The sequence below is a fragment of the Pan troglodytes genome, chromosome 13, assembly GCF_028858775.2.
Source record: "Pan troglodytes isolate AG18354 chromosome 13, NHGRI_mPanTro3-v2.0_pri, whole genome shotgun sequence".
Taxonomy (NCBI): domain Eukaryota; kingdom Metazoa; phylum Chordata; class Mammalia; order Primates; family Hominidae; genus Pan; species Pan troglodytes.
Genome location: NC_072411.2, coordinates 73,125,937 through 73,146,543, shown reverse-complemented (window position 1 = coordinate 73,146,543; position 20,607 = coordinate 73,125,937). Strand labels below are relative to the sequence as shown.

The following is a 20,607-nucleotide window of genomic DNA, read 5'->3' as shown; positions in this document are numbered from 1 at the left end:
AACTGAAGTGGTGAGAGCACATATATTGTCATCTTAGAGAGGAAAGCTGTGAGTGCTTCATAAATGTCCTTTCTCAGGTTGAGGAAGTTTCCTTTTATTTCTAGATTGCTGAGTGGCTCTTTTTTGTTCCTTTTAAATCAGAAACAGGGCGTTGGGTTTTGGCAGATATTTTTTCTATGTCTGTTGATGATCAGTGGTTATTTTTTGTTCTGTTAATATAGCTGGTGTATGTTGAACTAACCTTGCATTCCTGGAATGAATACTGTTTGCTCAAAGTGTATAATCCTTTTTATATGTTGCTGGATTTGGTTTGCTAGTATTTTGTTGAGGATTTTTGCATCCATATTTGTAAGGGATATTGATCTGTAATTTTCTTGTGATGTTTTTATCTGGTTTCACTATCAGGTAATATTGTTTTTCCAGAATGAGTTGGTAAGTGTTCCTTCTGTTCTTTGGAAGAGTTTATGAAGAATTAGTATTAGTTCTGCTTTACATATTTGGTGGAATTTACCAGTGAAACCATCTAGGCCTGGGCTTTTCTTCGAGGGTAGATATTTATTCGTTTTCTTGTTTTAATTATACTGCTACTATTTCTTTACTTGTAAGGACTATTCAGATTATTTATTTCTACCTTTCTACCCCAGCTTTATTGAGGTATGATTGACAAATAGAAATTATATATATGTGAGGTGTATATGTGATGTTTTGATATACATATATATTGTGACATGATTAACACTATTAAGATAATTAACATGTTCATCACCTCATGTAGTTTTTTTTGTGCAGAAAACATTTAAGATCTATTCTCTTAGCAAATTTCAAGTGTACGGTACTATATTATTAACTGTAATCACCATACTGTACATTAGAGCTTCAGAACTTATTCAGTGTAGCTGAACCTTTGTACCCTTTTACCAAAATCTCCCCATTTCTCCTACCCCCTAGTTCCTGGCAACCATCGTTGTGCTCTCTGCTTCATTGCTTCATGAGATTTCACATGTGAGATCATGCAGTATTTAACTGGCTTCTTTTATTTTTCTTTCTCTTTCTTTCTCTCTCTTTCTCTCTCCCTCTCTCTCCCTGCCCCACCCCTTTCCCCTTTCCCTTCCTTTCCTTTCCTAGTGGAGTCTTGCTCTGTCACTCAAGCTGAAATGCAGTAATGCGATCTTGGCTCACTGCAGCCTCCGCCTCCCAGGTTTAAGCGATTCTCCTGCCTGAGCCTCCCGAGTAGCAGGGATTACGGGCACCCGCCGTCAACACCCAGCTAATTTTGTTATTTTTAGTAGAGATGTCATTTCACCATGTTGGCCAGGCTGGTCTCAATTCCTGACCTCATATGATCCGCCTGCCTCAGCCTCCCAAAGTACTGGGATTACAGATGTGAGCCACCACACCCGGCCGCCTATTCTTAAATTAGGTTGTTGTCTTGCTCTTGAGTTACAATATTTTGGATATTAAGCTCTTATCAGATACATGGTTTGCAAATATTTTGTCCCATTATGTAGATTGTCTCTTTACTGTGTTGATTGGTTCTTCTTCTGTGCATAAGCTTTTTAGTTTGATGTAATATCATTTGTTTATTTTTGCTTTTGTTGCCTATATTTTTGGGATCATTTTCAAAAATCATTGCCCAGACCAATGTCAACAAGCTTTTTTCCCTGTGTTTTCTTCTAATATTTTAAAAATTTCATATCTTATGTCTTTAATTCATTTTGAGTTGATTTTTATATATGGTATGAGATAAGGGTCCAGTTTCCAACTTCTGGATGTGGATTACCAGTTTTCCCAAGGCCATTTATTGAAGAAACTATCCTTTCCCCATTGTATGTTCTCGGCACTTTTGCCAAAGATCAATTCACCCTACATGTGTGGATTCGTTTCTGGGCTCTCTGTTGTGTTCCATTGGTTTATATGTCTATTTTTATGCCAGTACTGTACTGTTTTGATTATTATTACTTTGTAGTATATTTTGAAATCAGGTACTATGATGCCTCCAGCTTTGTGCTTACTCAGTTTTGCTTTGGCTCTTTGGGTTCTTTTGAGGTTACACGTAAATTTAGGGTTGTTTTTTCTATTGCTGTGAAAAATGCCATTGAAGGATTACACTGAATCTGTAGATCACTTTGGGTGGCATGGACAGTTAAACAATATTAATTCTTTCAATTCATGAAAACAGGATATCTTTCCATTTGTATTGTCTTCAATTTCTTTCGACAGTTTTATAGTTTTTATTTTATAGATCTTTCACCTCCTTGGTTAATTTTTTTTTTTGAGATAGAGTCTTGCTCTGTCACCCAGGCTGGAGTGCAGTGGTGCCATCTTGGTTCACTGCATCCTCTGCCTCCTGAGTTCAAGTGATTCTCCTGCTTCAGTCTCCTGAGTAGCTGGGACTATAGGCGCCTGCCACCATGCCTGGCTAATTTTTGTATTTTTTGGTAGAGATGGAGTTTCACTGTGTTGGCCAGGCTGGTCTCGAACTCCTGGCCTCAAATGATCCACCTGCCTTGGCCTCCCAATGTGCTGGGATTACAGGCATGAGCTACCGTGCCTGGGCTGATTAAATTTATTCTTAAATTTTTTTTATGGTATTGTAAATGGAAGTGTTTTATTAATTTCTTTTTCAGATCATTAGTATATAGAAATGCAACTGATTTTTTGTGTGGGATTTTTAAAAAAGTTTATTTTATTTTTTATAGAGATGGCGTCTCGCTATGTTGATCAGGCTGGTCTTGAACTCCTGGCCTGAAGCATTCCTCCCATCTTGGCCTCCCAAAATGCTGGAATTACAGGCATGAGCCACCATGCCCTTCCACAACTGATTTTTGTATGTTGATTTTGTTATCTTGCAACTTTACTGAATTAGTTTAACTGACTCTAATAGTTTCTTGGTGGAATCTTCAGGGTTATCCATATATACAATTATGTCATCTGCAAATAGAGATAATTTTATTTATTCTTTTCTGACATGGATGGCTTGTATTCTTTTTTTTCTTTCCTTTAGCCTGATTGCTCTGGGTAGGATTTCCGGTACTATATTGAATAGCAGTGGTGAGAATGGGCTTACTTGTCTTGTTCCTGATCTTAGAGGAAAAGCTGCCAGCTTTTCATCCTAGAGTATGAAATTAGCTGTGGGCTTATCATTTATTGCCTTTATTATGTTGGGTACATTTCTTGTATACCTAGTTTATTGAGAGTTTAATCACAAAAGGATGTTGAAAGTTTTTTTTTTAATCATGAAAGGATGTTGAATTTTGTCAGATGCATTTTCTGTATCTATTGAGATGATCATAAGATTTTTATTCTTCATTCTGTTAATGTGGTATATCATATTTATTGACTATGTATGTTGAACCACCCTTGCATTTCAGGAATAAGTTTCAGTTGATCTTGGTGTATGATGATCCTGTTAATGTGGTGTTGAATTTGGTTTGCTACTGTTTTGTTGAGGATATTTATGTCTTCTAGAATCATTTTTGGTAGCTTGTGTCTTTCTAGGAATTTGTCCATATCATCTTGGTTATCTGATTTGTTGGCATAAAACTTTTCGTTATATTTTCTTGTAATTCTTAGTTCTGTAAGTCAGTAATAACGAGCTCTTTCATTTCTGATTGTAGTAATTTGAGTCTTCCTTCTTTTGGTCTTGGTAGGACTTGCTAAAGATTTGTCAATTTTGTTTTCAAGGATCCAACTTTTGGTTTCATTGATTTTTTTTTTTTCTATTGTTTTTCTATTCTCTATTTCATTTGTTTCTGCTGTGATATATATTTTCCCCCCTGCTTGCTTTGGTTTTAGTTTGCTTTTCTTTTTTCTAGTGTTTTTTGGGTGGACGGTTGGGTTATGATTCAAGATCTCTTTTTAAATGTAAACATTTACAGTTACAGTTTTCCCTGTAAGCACTGCTTTAACTTTATCTCATATGTTTTGATATGCAGTGTTTTTGTTTTCATTCATCTCAAAGTTTTTTTCTAATTTCCTTTGAGATTTATCCTTTGACCTATTGGTTATTTAGGAGTGTGTTGTTTAATTTCTACATGTTTGTGATTTATAACAAATCTTTATGGCAGTCATACATAAACCTGTATCTGCTACCCTCTTCTCCCCCTTTAGAAAATTTAGTTTGAGGCCAGGCGCAGTGGCTCACACCTGTAATCCCAGTATTTTGGGAGGCTGAGGTGGGCAGATCACCTGAGGTCAGGAGTTCGAGACCAGCCTGACCAACATGGTGAAACCCTGTCTCTACTAAAAATACAAAATTAGCCAGGCATGGTGGCGCATGCCTGTAATCGCAGCTACTCGGGAGGCTGAGGCAGGAGAATCGCTTGAACCCGGGAGGTGGAGGTTGCAGTGAGCCGAGATCGCGCCATTGCACTCCAGCCTGGGCAACAAGAGCAAAACTCTGTCTCGGAAAAAAAGAAAATTTAGTTTGAGGGTATTGCTTGCCCTTACAGTGTCGATCTTTTAAGCATTCTTGAATACATGCTGCCATGTTTTGAGTTTGCGTGTCTGAAAATGTCTTTCTTTTGCTTTCTCGTAGTATCTCAGTAGTTTATAGATACTATTTTTGATGTCTTCTAGTTTTTAATTTTTCTTCAGCTCAGGGAAGTTTTCTTTTTAATATTTGATTTTTTTTCTTAATTTGTTTCCTCCCTTCTGAAAACCAGTTATTTTCATAGTAGGTCCCCTAGATATGTCCTTTGTATCTGTTGTTTTAACTCATGATTTTAATTTCTTCATATTTTGATGTTAACGGGATGATTCTACTTCATTTTCTAGACTACTAATTTCATTTCTAGCAGTGCTTCTGCCCCTACTCTTTACTGAATTTAGATTTTTGCAATTGCGTTTCACTGTCAACTCTTTTATTTCTAATTATATTTACTTTAAAATTCAAATAATATACTTATAAAAGACCTATTCCTGCTCTGACCTTAATTTCTCCTCCAGTTGAGCCACCTATTCTGTGTTTGACTAGGGCTCTCCCTTGCAAGCTAATTAGGCTCCTTAAATTACCTGTAAGATTTTCTTGCCACAGCATCCATTCTGGTTAGGCTGGTGATCTTCTGAGTAGTGATAGATTGGTTGGTGGTGAGGTTTACAGGTGTTCCCTTCTCTTACTCCTGGTGTTGGCTACAATCAGGTGGCGTCTAGAGCAGCATGGGACAGGTGGGTAAGGGGAGTCTTCTCATTATGCAGAAGTGATCAACTTAAGTCTCTGTCAGATCTACCTTTATGTAGCCCTACGGACATTCTTCCCCATAGATTTGACCAGAAAAGCAGGCCTGATCTTACTTACCTATTCTAAATTATTGATTCTCCTAGCCTTCTTTCTTAACAGTGGCATTAAGAAGGTGTTGCTTGGAATTTTTTTTTTTTAATGGTTTCACATAGTTTTTAAGTTGAAGTTCAAATTACCTGACATTTTTCGGATTCCTACCTTACCACTGTAGCCCAGTTTCATGCCCCACTTTCCATCTTTTCTTCACATTGTACTTTGCTCATAACAGCCTATTTGTGGTTCCCTAAATGGATATGGTTTTTCACATCTTTCCTTTGAACATACAGTTCACTTTGTTTCAGATGCCCATATGCCCTTTCTTTTCATCAGATGCATCACTCTTTGAATGTCAAGGTCAGATCAGGTATCACTTTAAGGATGTTTCTCTGATTACCTCATTCCATCTAATTGCCCAAATCCAAATCTGGTGGACCTCCTGTGTCCCTCTTCAACACCTGTGTGTACCTAGACAAAATTTTTCCCATCACATTTTAATTATTTGTTTCTTACTAGCCTACTAAGCTCTTGAGGACGAAGGACTGTGTGGCATATTTTAATGGTCTCAGCCCTTAGCTCTGTGTCTACTCTTTAGTTATGTCCTCAATTTTGGGGGAATGAAATCCTTTTATTATAAGAAATCAAAACAGTGTATCCTGATTCAGAAACTTTGGAGACTTAGGCAGTAGGAGGCTAATTTTGAGACTGGCATATATTTTTAAGAGTACTAGGGGAAAATTTTGAATTGCATTTAGAGTTTACATGGAGTCATGTGGTCCTTCTGGACTTGCTTTAATATTATGTTCTTAGCACTGCCCAGTATCAGCAAGCTCTTTGGAACTGAAAATAAGGCCAGTGTCTGTTTATTTTACTAATTTTCCTAACTTCTAACCTGTTAACATCACGTAAAAAAAAATGTACCCATCTAGTTGCTTCATTTCCTTAGCATGTACTTTAAAGTACTCATGTGTAAGGTTCCATTTAGTGTCCTTGGTTTGTAGACAGAGGACAAAATCCTTGCCCTCAGATGCTTTTAGTCTGTTCTAGTAGTAACCACAGCAGAGCAAGCATAGTTTGGTAACTTCCAGGTGGACATATTCATCATTTTGTCCATGGGGGTAGGAGGGTGGTCTTAACAGTTTGCAGGTTGAACCCACATTTCAAAAAACATGTTAAAATATGAAGCGTTCTAATTAAATCTATTGGCACAGTAAATAGATATTTTGGGATATTAGTGAACTAAAGAGATATTTGGGGAGATGGCAGCTACAAGCTAAAATCTAAACACTTTGATTAATATTTAGAATTAATTGACAACTACAGAGAGCCAGTAGTGGTGGTGCTGATAAGAATGTGGATGGTAACCAAAACTTAGTCTGTTTTACAGTTCTGCCTACAGCTGGTCATGGTGAAAATATGTAGTGTGAAAGTGAATGTCATTGATGGACAAGTCTTCTTTAAGACATTTGACTTCGTTTTCTACTTTTGTCCACTCCAGATTTTTTGCCAAAACAATATGGATTTTTTTTCTTTGGCAGAAATAAACCCCAGCTCTCTAGCTACCTTGAGCAAAGAAGGGAAGTTATTGATCGAATATCAGTCAATTCACAGAATGATTTGGAAGCCTGGAAGACCAGTTGCACAGGAATCAGGGCAACCTTGGGTGATGAAGCAACAGAAACTGCTCATCCTTTTGATTGTGGGATCTCCAGTGGATTAAAAAAAAAAAGACGGCCGGGCGCAGTGGCTCACGCCTGTAATCCCAGCACTTTGGGAGGCTGAGGCTGGCGGATCACGAGGTCAGGAGATTGAGACCACGGTGAAACCCTGTCTCTACTAAAAATACAAAAATTAGCCGGGCGCGGTGGCAGGCGCCTGTAGTCCCAGCTACTCGGGAGGCTGAGATAGGAGAATGGCATGAACCCAGGAGGCGGAGCTTGCAGTTAGCCGAGATCATGCCACTGCACTCCAGCCTGGGAGACAGAGTGAGACTCCGTCTAAAACAACAACAACAACAACAAAAAGACACCCCCCTGCCATCCCATGCTTATTATGTCATTCCTTTGAGATTCAAACTTCTGGGGAAGAGAGTTGATTAATTTTCCCCTTTGTTTCTCGATTATAGGTATGGGTAAAGATTATGTATGGGAGAAGGACCCTCCTTAGAATTTCTGTAGTTGCTGGGCAGGTTGATTTCCAGTCCTACCAAAAATACAAGGACAGGATGGTTTTCTAAAAAGAAACTATGTTGCTGTCATGAAATTGGAATGGAGGTTGAATACCTAAAATGGGAAATGTTTACTGTGTTCTGAATCATAAGACTTGACTTTCAAACCCCAAATTTAAGACAGTTAATGCTTTTTAGGGATGCAAGGAATGTTTATACTAGATTATGTCTGGTTAGATGGGGGCATCTATTGTTGAAATATAATATTCCCTCTTAACCCATTTAGCTCCTCTCAAGCATTGAACTCAAGCACTGATTTTTGTGATTTTCGTATGTCTGTAGCAGAGGTCAGCAGACTTTTTCTGTAAAGTGCCAGGTAACTAAATATCTGTAGGTCATGTGGTCTCTATCAAAACTACTCAACTGTGCCATTTTAGTACTAAAGCAGACATATACCATATGTAATCAAATGAGTATGGCTTTGTTCCAGTAAAACTTTATATAAAAACCAGGCAGAGGGCCATAGTTTGCTGATCCCCCCTATCTTATAGCAACTCTGTCCAGTAGAAGTTGCTGATATGATGGCCATCTTTTGTATCTGTATGGCCTAATAGTAGCCACTGGCCACATGTGGCTACTGAGGATTTAAAATATGGCTAGTGCGACTGAGGAAATTAATTTTCAATTTAATTTTAATAGTTTCTTAGTAAAAAACTATTGTGTCTGCTAGTTTAAATATTGTTCTTTTTACTAAACTTTTGGCAACATTACCAATAAAAAGCCTTATAAAGTGGAGTTATAGTGGAGCTAGGAAAGATATTTTTATTGATAGAGAATGAATTCTGGTATAAAAAGCATTGAGAATAAATGAGTGCTTATCTATGGGGAAATATTACCAGCTTTAGTCTCCAAAGAATTAATACTGAAATTTAACCTTTTTAAATACATGATTTTAGAAAGTGAATACCTAGGAAAATCTCAAGGATTTGTTGACTTTGTAGCAAAAAACAGTTCAAATAAATAGCATAGGCGATAAGTAGTTCTCTTCCTCACTACATTTAGAATAATGCACAAATCATAAGTACACTCAATGAATGTTCACAAACTGAACACAGTGATGTAAGCAGCACTCATATCAAGAAATAAAGATTATCCCCATAACATGATTATGACCTAGAGAAAAATCAAAAGGAATCTAAAAATAATTAAAACTAATAAGTAAATTAGTTAAGGTCATTGATTATAAATCATATATTAAAACCAGTTATATTTTCTGCATATCAACAACAAATAAGTAGAAAGTAGAAAATGAAGTTTTAGAAAGGTACCATATACAGTATTAAAAATTGTTAATATAAATATGTTATTAAATCTTTATAATAAAAATATAAGTTGAAATAAATCTTACAAAAGATACTCAAGACATCTTCACTGAAAACTGTAAAACAGTGAAATCAGAAAAGGCCTTAATAAATGAGATGCAATATTCAAATATTGGAAGACTCAATGTTATAAAGCTATCAGTTCTTACTAAATCGATTTGTAGCTTCAGTGCAATACCAATTAAAATCCCAGCAGGATTTTGGGGAGGGTGGAAAGTAACAAGCTGATTCCAAAATTATATAAAAATGTAAAGACCAAGAATGGTCCAGGCAGCCTTAAAGGACAATAACAGAGCAGGGAGAATTATACTACTAGATATCAAGAATATTTTTTGGTATTATTGATAAAATTAAACCAGGCACGGTGGCTCGTGCCTGTAATCCCAGCTACGTAAGAGGTTGAACGGGAGGATCATGTGAGCCCAGGAGTTCGAGGGTGCAGTGAGCTTTGATCATGCCACTGCACTGCACTCCAGCCTGAGTGACAGAGCAAGACCTGGTCTCTTAAAAAATAAAGAGAAAGTTAGTTATTAAGTCAGTCTGATATTGACATGGATAGAAAAATAGACCAATGAAAGAGAATAAAGTCCAGCAGTAGACCCATCTGTAAATAGTAACTTGATCTATGACAAAGGTGATATTGCAGTGCAGTGGGAAAGAGTTGATCGTTAAAATAGATGTGCTGTATCAATTGGATATCTATAAGGGAAAATAAATAACTCTTCACTTTGAACTCTTATCATGATAGAAAAATCAATTTCAAGTAAATTGTAGATTTAAATGGGAAAGGTAAAGCAATAAAACTTTAATAAAATGAATAGACTATCTTCATTACTTTAGATTGGCAGAGATTTCATAAATAGGTTCCAAAAGGCAGTAGCCAAGAAGAAAAACATTTGATAAATGTAACTACGTTGAAATGACACAGTAAGGTGTGAAAAGGCAAACCATAGATTCATGTCCTGAATATGGAAAGAATTCCTACAAATCAAGAAGGAAAAGACACACAATTCATGTTCATAATTTCAAAGCCAGGCCAAATGTGGTGTCTCACTCCTGTAATCCCAGCACTTTGGGAGGCCAGGAGTTCGAGATCAGCCTGGCCAACATGGCGAAACCTTGTCTCTACCAAAAATACAAAAAGTAGCCGGGCATGGTGGCACATGTCTGTAATCCCAGCTACTCAGAAGGCTGAGGCAGAATCACTTGAGCCCGGAAAGTGGAGTTTGCAGTGAGCCAAGATCATCATAGGATCAGGGAGACTTTTGTGTCTGTCCTGTGTTTGAGCTATTTCATGTATCCCATATCTTCTCTTTCTTGCTTTATTTCTTTGTTTTTGGTGGAGCAGATTCTCTGGTTGCTTCTTGAGGAAAGATATATGGGTAGTGAAATTTTTGAGACCTTGCATATTTTCCTCCTCCCACTTTGTTTTTAGTGTATCTGACGGGTAGAATTCTAGGTTGGAAATCATTTTCTCAGAATTTTGAAGGCATTGTTCCATTGTCTTCTAGCTTCCAGTGTTACTGTTGCACGCTCCAATGCCATTCTGATTCCTGATTCTTTGTAAATACTCTATTTGTTCTTCCCTCGAAGCTTTTATTTAGGAGCTTGTGTTTGTCTCTAGAATTTGAAATTATTTATTCTGATGTATCTTGGTTTGGTTTTCTTTAAGCCATTGTGCTTGATTTTTTAAAAATGTGTCTTTCCAATCCAGAAACATGCTTTCCAGTTCTGGAAGAATTTTTTGAGTGATATTGGACTTTGTTCATATCTATGCATTAGGCACTTAAACACTTACTGGAAACTGTGTAACTGGGCAGGGTTTACTGACTGATGGATGGGTTTTGTTTTTTGGGGTGTTTTTGATACAGGGTCTCAGTCGCCCAGGGTGGAGCGCAGTGGCACTGTCACAGCTCACTGCAGCCTCTATCTCCTGGGCTCAAGTGATCCTCCTACCTTAGCCTCCTGAGTAGCTGGGACTGCTGGTACATGCTACCACATCTGGCTAATTTTTTTTTTCCTCTGTAGGGACAGGGTTTCACCATGTTGCCCAGGCTGGTCTCAAACTCCTGGGCTCAAGCCATCCGTCTACTTCAGCCCCCCAAAGTGCTGGGATTATAGGTGTGAGCCACCATACCCAGCCATAGATGGGTTTTGCAGTAGGATGATCTAGTTAAGTCATTTCTCTGAGGGACTTACAGAATCTCCCAGAGAGAGATTTTTATCATCTCATACCTGTGGAGTAAAAGCTTGGCTGCTAACTTTTTAGAATTGAGAACAAGAAAGGGCCTAAGGGGCTCTTTAGTGTAGACTTTCTACTTAACCTTCTCTGTTTTCTCAGCTGTGCCTTATGCATCTTAGTACAGAGTTCTCCTAGCTCACTATTTCCAGAGAGTGAAGTTGGCCTCCAGCATTTATGATGACAAGTCAGCTGTTACTTTTATCCTTTTTTGTTCTCATGTGTACTTTCTCCAGCTGCTTTCAAGATTGTTTTCTTTATCTTTGGTTTTTCAGCAGTTTGACTATGATGTGCGTAGGTGTGGTTTTCTTTGTAGTTATCCTGCTTGGGAGATTGAGTGAGCTTCAATCTGTAAATTAATGTCTTTGCCAAATTTTGGGATTTTTCTAGCTGTCATTTTTTCAAATATTTTTTTCTGCATATTTTTCTCATTTTATGACCCCAGTTACATGTATCTTAGACTGCTTCATGGTGTCCAACAGACACTATTTTTCAATATTTTTTTCTCTGTTCTTTAGTTTGAGTAATTTCTCTTGACCTATCTTCAGTACTGTCTTTTTCCATTCTTCTGTTAAGCCCATTCAGTAAGTTTTCTATTTTAGAGAGTGAAATTTTCAGTTGTAGAATTTACGTTCAACTCTTTTTACGGTTTTTATTTGTCTGCTGAAATTTCCAATCTTGTCGTTTGAGCTACTTATATTAGCTGCTTTATGTTATTTATTTGCTGATTCCAAATCTGTGTTACTTCATGATTAGTATCTATTGATTGTCTTTCCTCTTGAGTATGGGTCACTTTTTCTTGTTTCTTCATATGATTACAAATTTTTATTGTATCCTGCACGCTGTGAATGACACATTACAGTGACTTTGGAGACTGTTTTTTGTTTGTTTTTCTTTGTTTTAGGAGGCAGTTAACTTGGCTAGACTGAAATTTAAACTATGTCTCCCTGCAGAGGGCAGCACTGACATCCCTGCTAGTTGTTTTAGTCTTATCTAGGCTGCTTATCGTCTGCTCCGTTTTTGCATAGATCACTGACCAGCCAAAGAAGTAGGCAGAGTTAATATGCAGAATTTGGGACTCTCCCTTTGTGGATCTTTATTTTCCAGCATATCCCTCCTTACTTTGCAGCCTCTTCGGAAGCTTGAAACTCTTGTTTTTCAAGCCAGTAAGACTAAAGATTTTGATCTGGGTTTCAACTGCTGTTTGTGCAGCTCTGATGTCCGGGACCTTCCCCTCAGCAAAAGCTGTAAAAACAGGAAACCTACCCAGATCTATTCCCTTCTTCTCCTCTTCCTGTTCTTTTTTTTTGTTTTTTTTTGTTTTTTTTTTTTTTTGTTTTTTTTGAGACGGAGTCTTGCCCTGTTGCCCAGGCTGGCATATAGTGGTGCGATCTCTGCTCACTGCAACCTCTGTCTCCCAGATTCAAGCAATTCTGCTGCCTCAGACTCTCTAGTAGCTGGGATTACAGGCATGCGCCATGACGCCTGGCTGTTTTTTGTATTTTTAGTAGAGACGGGGTTTCACTATGTTGGCCAGGCTGGTTTTGAACTTGTGACCTCAAGAAGTCTGCCTGTCTAGGCCTCCCAAAGTGCTGGGATTACAGGCACGAGCCACTGCACCCAGCCTCTGTTCCCTTCTTCTAAGTGTTGTCTTGTACTTAGATTCTGCCTACTTTTGGTTCAGGTAGTGGCTTTTTAAAATCCTTTTTTTCCAGAATTTATATATAGTTATCTGTAGAAAATAAGGTATTCTGTTTTTACTGGTGGTGGAATCTTATTCATCTACCTACCAACTTATATTTTTATTGTTTGTTTTAAAAGATAAAAATGTTTCATGAATTTTTATTGATATTTCCTATTCAAACTCAGGATTATAAGGTTTTTTTTCATATGCATCTTTATACTGTGAATTATGAAATTCGAAGATATGAAGCAGAGGATAGAATTGGATATCCCTTAATTATTTTACTTTATTCTGTATTTCACACACATAGCTGTCTCAAAATAACATTAGCACAGTGAACAAAGTGGGTACTGAAAACAATAATTTTGTGTATGCTTTCCATCCCCTAGTTTTAAAAATACTGTACTATTAACTTTGCATGCATTTAGTCATTAAATATTATATCCTCTCCCTTGTCATTATCATTTAATCTTGATCAATAAGTCATATTATTGCTTGCCTTCAGTTCTTAGACTGGTAAACTATTCATTTTGGTTGTCTTAAGCTTGTTCTGTAGTAGATTCTTTAGGAAGGGCTCATGGGAGCAGGGTTCCCTATTTGCTTGCATTTTTGGTAACTGTTTATCTATGCTTTCCATGTGTTTAAAATGGATTTTACTGAATGTAAAACACTTTGCTTTTATTTTCTTTCCTTGAATAGCTTATGTCACTCCATTTTTGTCTGGCATAAAGTGTTTGCCTTTGATGTTCGCTTTCTGGGTTGTTATTCTTAGGTGTGCATGGTGCTCTGTCAGTAATTTCAATTTTTTTAATTGAACATTTAAAAAACAACAACTGACAACAAGAGACTGACAACTGAAAATGTCAGAGACTTTTTTTTTCTTTTTTTTTTTGAGATGGAGTTTTGTTCTTGTTGCCCAGGCTGGAGTGCAATGGTGTGATCTTGGCTCGCTGCAACCTCTGCCTCCCAGATTCAAGTGATTCTCCTGCCTCAGCCTCCCAAGTAGCTGGGAATTACAGGTGTGCACCATCACGCCTGGCTAATTTTGTATTTTTAGTAGAGACAGGGTTTCACCATGTTGGTCAGGCTGGTCTCGAACTCCTGACCTCAGGTGATCTGCCCGCCTCCGCCTCCCAAAGTGCTGGGATTACAGGCATGAGCCACTGTGCCCAGCCGTCAGAGACATTTTCTTGAATTACAGTTTTTACTATTTTCTGGCTTTAGTAGTTTTTAGGGTCTTCTGTTATCTGTATATTGATCTTTGTTGCTTCATCAGCTGTAGCTTACTCTCAAATACTTTTCATCTCTTCATTTCTTTTGATTTCAAAAATGTCCCTGTTTTTTGCCTTCTGGTTATCTTAAAGCATTATCTACTGTATATATTTGCTCTTGGGTTCATTCAGATATACTTTTTATTTCTGAAACTTTTATTTTTAATGCTTTCTTGAGTTCTGTTACCTTATTTCCGAGTTTTTTGAAATCTGATTTATATAGTTGTTTCATGTCTTGAGTCCTTTTTGTAATATCTCTTAGTTCATTTTAAAATAGTAGGTTACAATTTTTACCTATTTTGTGGATGTGTGTTCCTGGTATGCTTTTATTATCTGGATGTTATTCTGTATCTTACTTTATTTTTTCTTATACCTTTATGACCTGCATAATTTTCTTTTGCCTACTTTCATGTGAAATTGGATTTCCTGAACACTTAAATGGTTGGTGTGGTTCAGGATGGCTTTTCTTACAGGGCTTTCCCTACTGCTGTTTTTAGGCATGCTTCAAAACTGTGGCATTTGCTTTCTGAGATTGCTAGGCTGCGTTCCCTCCCTTCTTTATCTGAATATTCTCTTTCCATTATTGTAATTGTACCTATATAGTACTCAATTTTCATTCCACACCCAGTAATTTGTACTCATTGTACCACCCTGTTATGTAAAGATCCGTTTCAAGGATTCGTAGAGGCTAGACTGCTCTCACTTTTTAGATGTAACCGTGGACTCCTCCCACTTAGTCACTAATTGAAGGTGCAAAACCCTTCTGTACTTAAGTTAACCTAGCTTCTGTACCTAACTTGTTGGCTGTTTTAGGTGTCTTTTGTTCTCGGTTATCAGACATCTGTTTCTTTCTGTTTCCTCCCATATTGATAATGATACCATACATTATCTATGGTTGTTGTTGACTTGTTTCCATCTGATGTTTTGAGGGGGATTCATGGAGATTCTTGTCACCTAGTTTTGTTGTAAATATTGTCTGTGGGTTTTTGGTTTACTATTTAGTTTTATACATTTTTTTGGTGGGTATTTACAGATGCTCAAACACTTTGCCACTGCCCTTATTGTCCCAGAATCTTTCTAATGTATTACTTCTTAATTGCTGCCGTTTCAAATTTGATAATCTTGCCATAATTAGATTTTAACTTATTCCAAGTACTACTTGAATTGTAATTAGTTCAAGTGCTATCCTTTGTTGACAGCAGCTTTTACAGTATCCAGCATAGTACTGGGCATGCATGCAATGGCTCAGAGTTGTCACTTTGGAAATTAATCTAATTTCAATTATATAATTATAGTCTAACTTGCAACCTGTTAATAGTAGGATTAGCAGCCACTCCTGTTACAAGTGAGGTGAAACATGAGGATATCAATTGGCTTGCCTGTATGTAATGTTAATTCTTGCATCATCTTTGACATATATGCCATAATCTGTCAGCCACCTGGTCTAAGCATTTCTGGAAGACTATGATCTGATGTACTGATGGTACAAAAAAGTGCACAAGATAATAAGTATCATAGAAGCGTATTGGAAACAAAGCAGACATCATCCTACAGAATGTTAGCTCTTTTTTCTTTGTTACAGTTCAAAAATATTGTCAAGGAAATGGAGAAATTCTTGAGCAAAGCAATTAATTAAAATGGTCAAGATGGTCAAAGATGTTTTTGAAGAGATAGAGTTAAAACAAATTAAAAAAAAAAAACAGGACAGTTTGTTAATACAGAGAAAGGCAAAGAGGTGTGTTTCAGACATGATGGAATTTGATAATTGTGAAGGGACCTGAGGAGCCCAAATAATACTTTCAGCCAAAGGTAGCATTAGTTTTTAATACATTGAGTAATAATTTTAGGGATCTTGTCATCCTAACAATGGCCCAGTTCCTTTGCTTTTGAACTGGGATTTAAAAAACCAGCTAATAGAAGTCAGTTCCTAAAACACAGCAGAACTTTATTGACTTGATAAAACTTTTCAAAGTATATAGTGTTAAGAATTTAGTATTTCTTATTTTTACCTCATTTGGCTTCCTTGTTTTAAGGAATTATACTTTATTTATTTATGAAGATAGATTATCTACTTTGTAATATGTTTGTTTAAAATTATTCCCGCTGCTTTAAAAAAATTACTCCTAATTTTTACCTTTTAAAAAATCTTTAACAGGCCTCAACAAATAACGAAAGCTCTAATCACAGTTTTGGAAGCTTGGGATCTTTAAGTGACAAAGAATCAGAGGTAAGTAATTTCATTTTAAATATGGTGCTATTAAAGTAAAAGCTGGAATCACCGTTTTAATTAGTATTTTGTTTCTTCATCAGTTCTTTTGCTAAAGGTTAATGCTTTTAAAGTTTCTTATAGGAATGTTTTGTTCTGCCTTATGAAGCACAACATTCAGATTGAAGACTGCATTTGGCATTAGAAAGAAAATATAATTTCTTTGGTTATGTAGCTGAACTTGTAAATGAATGATATGTATATATTCTTACTGGAGACAGTTATTAGCCATTCATAGTTCTGTGAGAGGAAGGAGGTTCTTAAGTATGTTGGGTTTCCCAGTTTTCTATTATTTCTCTTTATTCTTTCCTTTTAGTTTGATCCTTAGTAAGAGTTTGTGTACTTTCTGAGATACAGATACACATTTTTTCCCTCTTTTTAGAATTTCTTATGGAATCATGCTGCTGGTTTTCATTTTTCGTATTTTAAAAAATCTGAAGAATTCCCTCCCCTCTTAATCCCTCCCCCTTTTACCCACTTACTGATCCCACCAAGAAAATATCTGGGATTTTACAAGCAGGCATTTGGATCCATGGTATAATTTACTCTGAGCATGATATACTTGATGACATCTTTTAAAAATGGGTAGACAGGAAGTTCCGTGAGTTTTAGCATTCATTTGTTGATGTTACAGCTTGACTCTTGTGGGTATAGCCTTTTCTCTCCTTGGATGATACAGGTCTGTCACGTGTGTGTGTGTGTGTGTGTGTGTGTGTGTGTATTTTTCCCGTCAATCTTATTTCTACTTGATCCATTTTTGTCTTTTTTTCTACTTGATTAGTATAGACTTTTTTCTACTTGGTTAGTATAGACCTATCAACTTGATAATACCAGTAGTTCATTAGCACTCAGAAACTCTTAGGCATTTTGTTTCACTGTTCAGAGGAAAGGGAACTTCAAAGGTGGCATCTTTTTAGCTCTGTGTTATTGAAAGCATCTAGAAATCTCTAGGTAGACAGTTTCGTGCAGTTCTGTGCAGGCACCCTGACACTGCAAAGGAGTATGGCATAGGGCTCTCACTCATCAGGCTTTCCCTTCCACAGAAACAACTGGCAGGCAGCTGAAAGGACTGTGCAAGTGACGGGACTTTATCTGCAGTAGGTTCCCTTGAGGTAAGCGTTAGTAGCCCCTGTAGCATCAGATTATCAGTTTAGTTTTTAAAAAATTAACATACTTATACTAAGCCTTTGAAAATTGTAGGTTTAGCTCTAGTCAAAGTTTTTAAAAAAGTGTATCAAGAATGTTCTCACTTTATATTTCCTGGACTTTGGAACATTTCTTGATATTTTCCCAGAATTGGGAATATTTAGTAATTTCACCTGCCTCCTGTTTCATAGACATTTGTGTTATGAAGAGCAATAAAATAATTTTAGATATTTCTCTTTTCTGTTCACTAAATATGATATTTTTGATAGATTTTTTTAAAAAGCAAAACATGGTGAAAGTTAGATCACTTATCACAGTTATACGTTCTTTATAGGTACCCATATTCCAAATATAAGTTATAGATTTAGTATTTGGATTTTTTCAGAGGAATTAGTCTATAAGAGAATTCAGCTTCCCTTTAAAGATCCCAAGGATCACTTTTGGCTATATTTTTAGTTAAAACATGTTTTTGTTTCTTAAAAGACCATACTGGCATTTGAAATGAAACACAATTTGGTTAATCATTGGATATACTTAGCTTTATCTGTATTGAAGTTTTGACATTTGGGGCAGCAGTAGAAAATCTTGAAAAATCTTTTGGGCCATGTACGGGGGCTCACGCTTGTAATCCCAGCATGTTGGGAGGCCTAGGCAGGATTGCTTGAGACCAGGAGTTTGAGACCAGCCTGGGCAACATGGCAAAGCCCCATTTCTACAAGAAACACAAAAAATTAGCTGGGTATGGTGCCACGTGGCTGTAGTCCCATCTACTCGAGAGGCTGAGGTGGGACAATAACTTGAGCCAAGGAAGTCGAAGCTGCAATGAGCCATGATTGTGCCACTGCACTCCAGCCTGGGCAACAGAGTGAGACCCTGTCTTAAGAAAAAAAAAAAAAAAATCTTTTGACTTTTGCCGTTCTGCATTCTCTGTCTTGGAGTTTTACAAATTAATGGTTAAGTCTAGTGGCACAGAAATGACTACAGATTATACATTGTCCTTAAGATTCAAAGAAATAATTACTATTACCATTATTATTATTATTATTATTTTAGTGTATCTTTCCATTTAAGGAGTTGCTTATCTGGAAAACGATTCCCAGGTTTTATCTGTATAGTTGATACCTTAGTTAATGAATTCCTTTGGGGTGAAATTTTATATATATCAAAATACAGATATTTATAGATCATTAAGTAAACATGAGAAGAAACAGTTGCAGGATAGAAGTACTTTTGTTTTTCCTAGTACTCCTAGTAGTAAAGTTTATGAAGTATTTCATTGTCTTCTGTTGTCACTATTCTTTTGGTAATCCATTCTCCGATTTACTACAGTTGTTAAAATAGTAGTTTTTGGTTTTGGGAGCAAATAGTACTGGAAGGTTTATTACTTTTTTTTTTTTTTTTTTGAGATGGAGTCTCACTCTTTTGCCCGGGCTGGAGTGTAGTGGTGCGATCTCGTCTCACTGCAAACTCCGCCTCCCAGGTTCAAGCAATTTTCCTGCCTCAACCTCCTGAGTAGCTGGGATTATAGGCGTAAGCCACCGTGCCCAGACAGTTTATTACTTTTTTTTTTTTAAAAATTGCTTTCTCCTACCACCCTTACCCCACCCTGGATTCCTGAAATTTATATCCATATTTTAATATAATTAATATGCATACCCTATTGTAGTTCACCAGTTGGACATTTTCTGTTGAATCCCTCTTAGGATTTGTGATGGTTTTAACTCACCACAATCCCTTTTCTGTACTTCGTTTTCTCCTACCCAGTACTCTTTTTCAGACATCCAGAATCCTCTTGTTTTCTTCTACCCTTACTGTTAAAACTGGAAAGCATCCAATTGTCATTGTTAAGTTGATTAATCTACTTCAAGTGAAATTTTTATTTCAGTTTGTGTGCGGTTTATTTTATATATGAATCTTTTTTTCTAAATGTGGAATTAAATAGAATGAAAAAGTTTTTCCTCTCGTAAATAAAAGAAGATGGTAGGTAAGAAGGTATTGTTTTGATTTTGTTTTATTTTACATCACTCCTGGTCCATTCAGCAGGCTCCAAAAATTTCAGGATATTTTCAGTAAACATTTATTGCATATCTATTAACTTTTAGTCTCTGCCCAATCACAGAGAATATAAAGATGAATAGGATACAATCCCTGCCTTCAAATGAAATCAGTGTTTAGTAGAACAAACATTTAGACAGTCTGCCTCATGACAGTGTAGGCTGTGCTGTAACAGATAGAAGCACAAGATACTATGGAAGCAAAGTGCAAGAAACCACCAATTCCATTTGCCTGTAGGGGAAAGGAAGCAAAGAGGTCTTCCTTCAAAGAAGAGATGATAGTCGAGTTTTTAAGAGAGGCTGTGAATTCATCCCATAAGACAGAGCGAAGTATGAAAAGAAGGTATACAGAGGGACTAGGATATGTGTTTGCTTTTATGTGGGAGTATGACAAGTAGTTTGGTTTAAGAGAGGACAGTGATTCTCAGCCACTACTGCTCTTTAGATCTCTGGAAAAGCTTTAAAAAATACCCAGCTGCTTCAGTGATTCCACTGGTTTTCAAACTTCTGGTAGAGGGACTATATGCAGGAATGGTGAAAGGTAGGCAGGGGTCAGGTTTTGAAGACCCTTGTATTTCATAGTAAAGAATTTGAACTTCAGGTAGAGAGCCATTGAAACAGGGGAAACAAAAGACAAAGTAGAGGTGAAAGGCTCCCACAGATGGAATGTAGAGGATTGCATTGGAGGGACATGAAACCCAAGTTAGGAAGATCACTTAATTAAGGAATACAGCCTTCTTTATAAAACTCTATAACCTTCAAGGTTTAATATTAGGAGGAAAAACTTGAGATAGGACTTCTAACTAGTATTTTCAAGTTGCTGTTTGGGCTCTGCCTTCTTCGGATTCTCTAACTTTGGTTACTGAGACTACCCAAGGCTGTGGTTCTCAAACTGTTCTGTGCGAATGAATCACTTAATGTTTATGACGGTAGGTCTGGGGTAGAATTTTGCATTTCCAACAAGCTTCTAGATTTCATTAGATTTTTTTTTTTCTTTTTGAGACGGAGTCTCGCCTGTTGCCCAGGCCGGAGTGCAGTGGCGTGATCTCAGCTCACCACAACCTCTGCCTCCCAGGTTCAAGCGATTCTCCTGCCTCAGCCTCCCAAGTAGCTGAGACTACAG

General features: G+C 36.9%; 1 protein-coding gene across 9 annotated transcripts in view; it reads left to right on the top strand.

Annotated features, from left to right (window-relative positions):
• TLK1 (tousled like kinase 1) overlaps window positions 1–20,607 on the top strand; it is a 170,513-nt gene that overhangs the window by 62,412 nt on the left and 87,494 nt on the right. For 7 of the 9 annotated variants that reach the window (XM_001141231.8, XM_063790559.1, XM_016950016.4 and 4 more), the window contains one exon: window positions 16,174–16,245. In XM_001141231.8, the coding sequence (XP_001141231.2) occupies window positions 16,174–16,245 (72 nt within the window). Of the gene's footprint in view, window positions 1–16,173; window positions 16,246–17,327; window positions 17,397–20,607 lie in introns of all 9 variants that reach the window. The other 2 variants (XM_063790561.1, XM_016950019.4) reach the window with 1 other exon arrangement.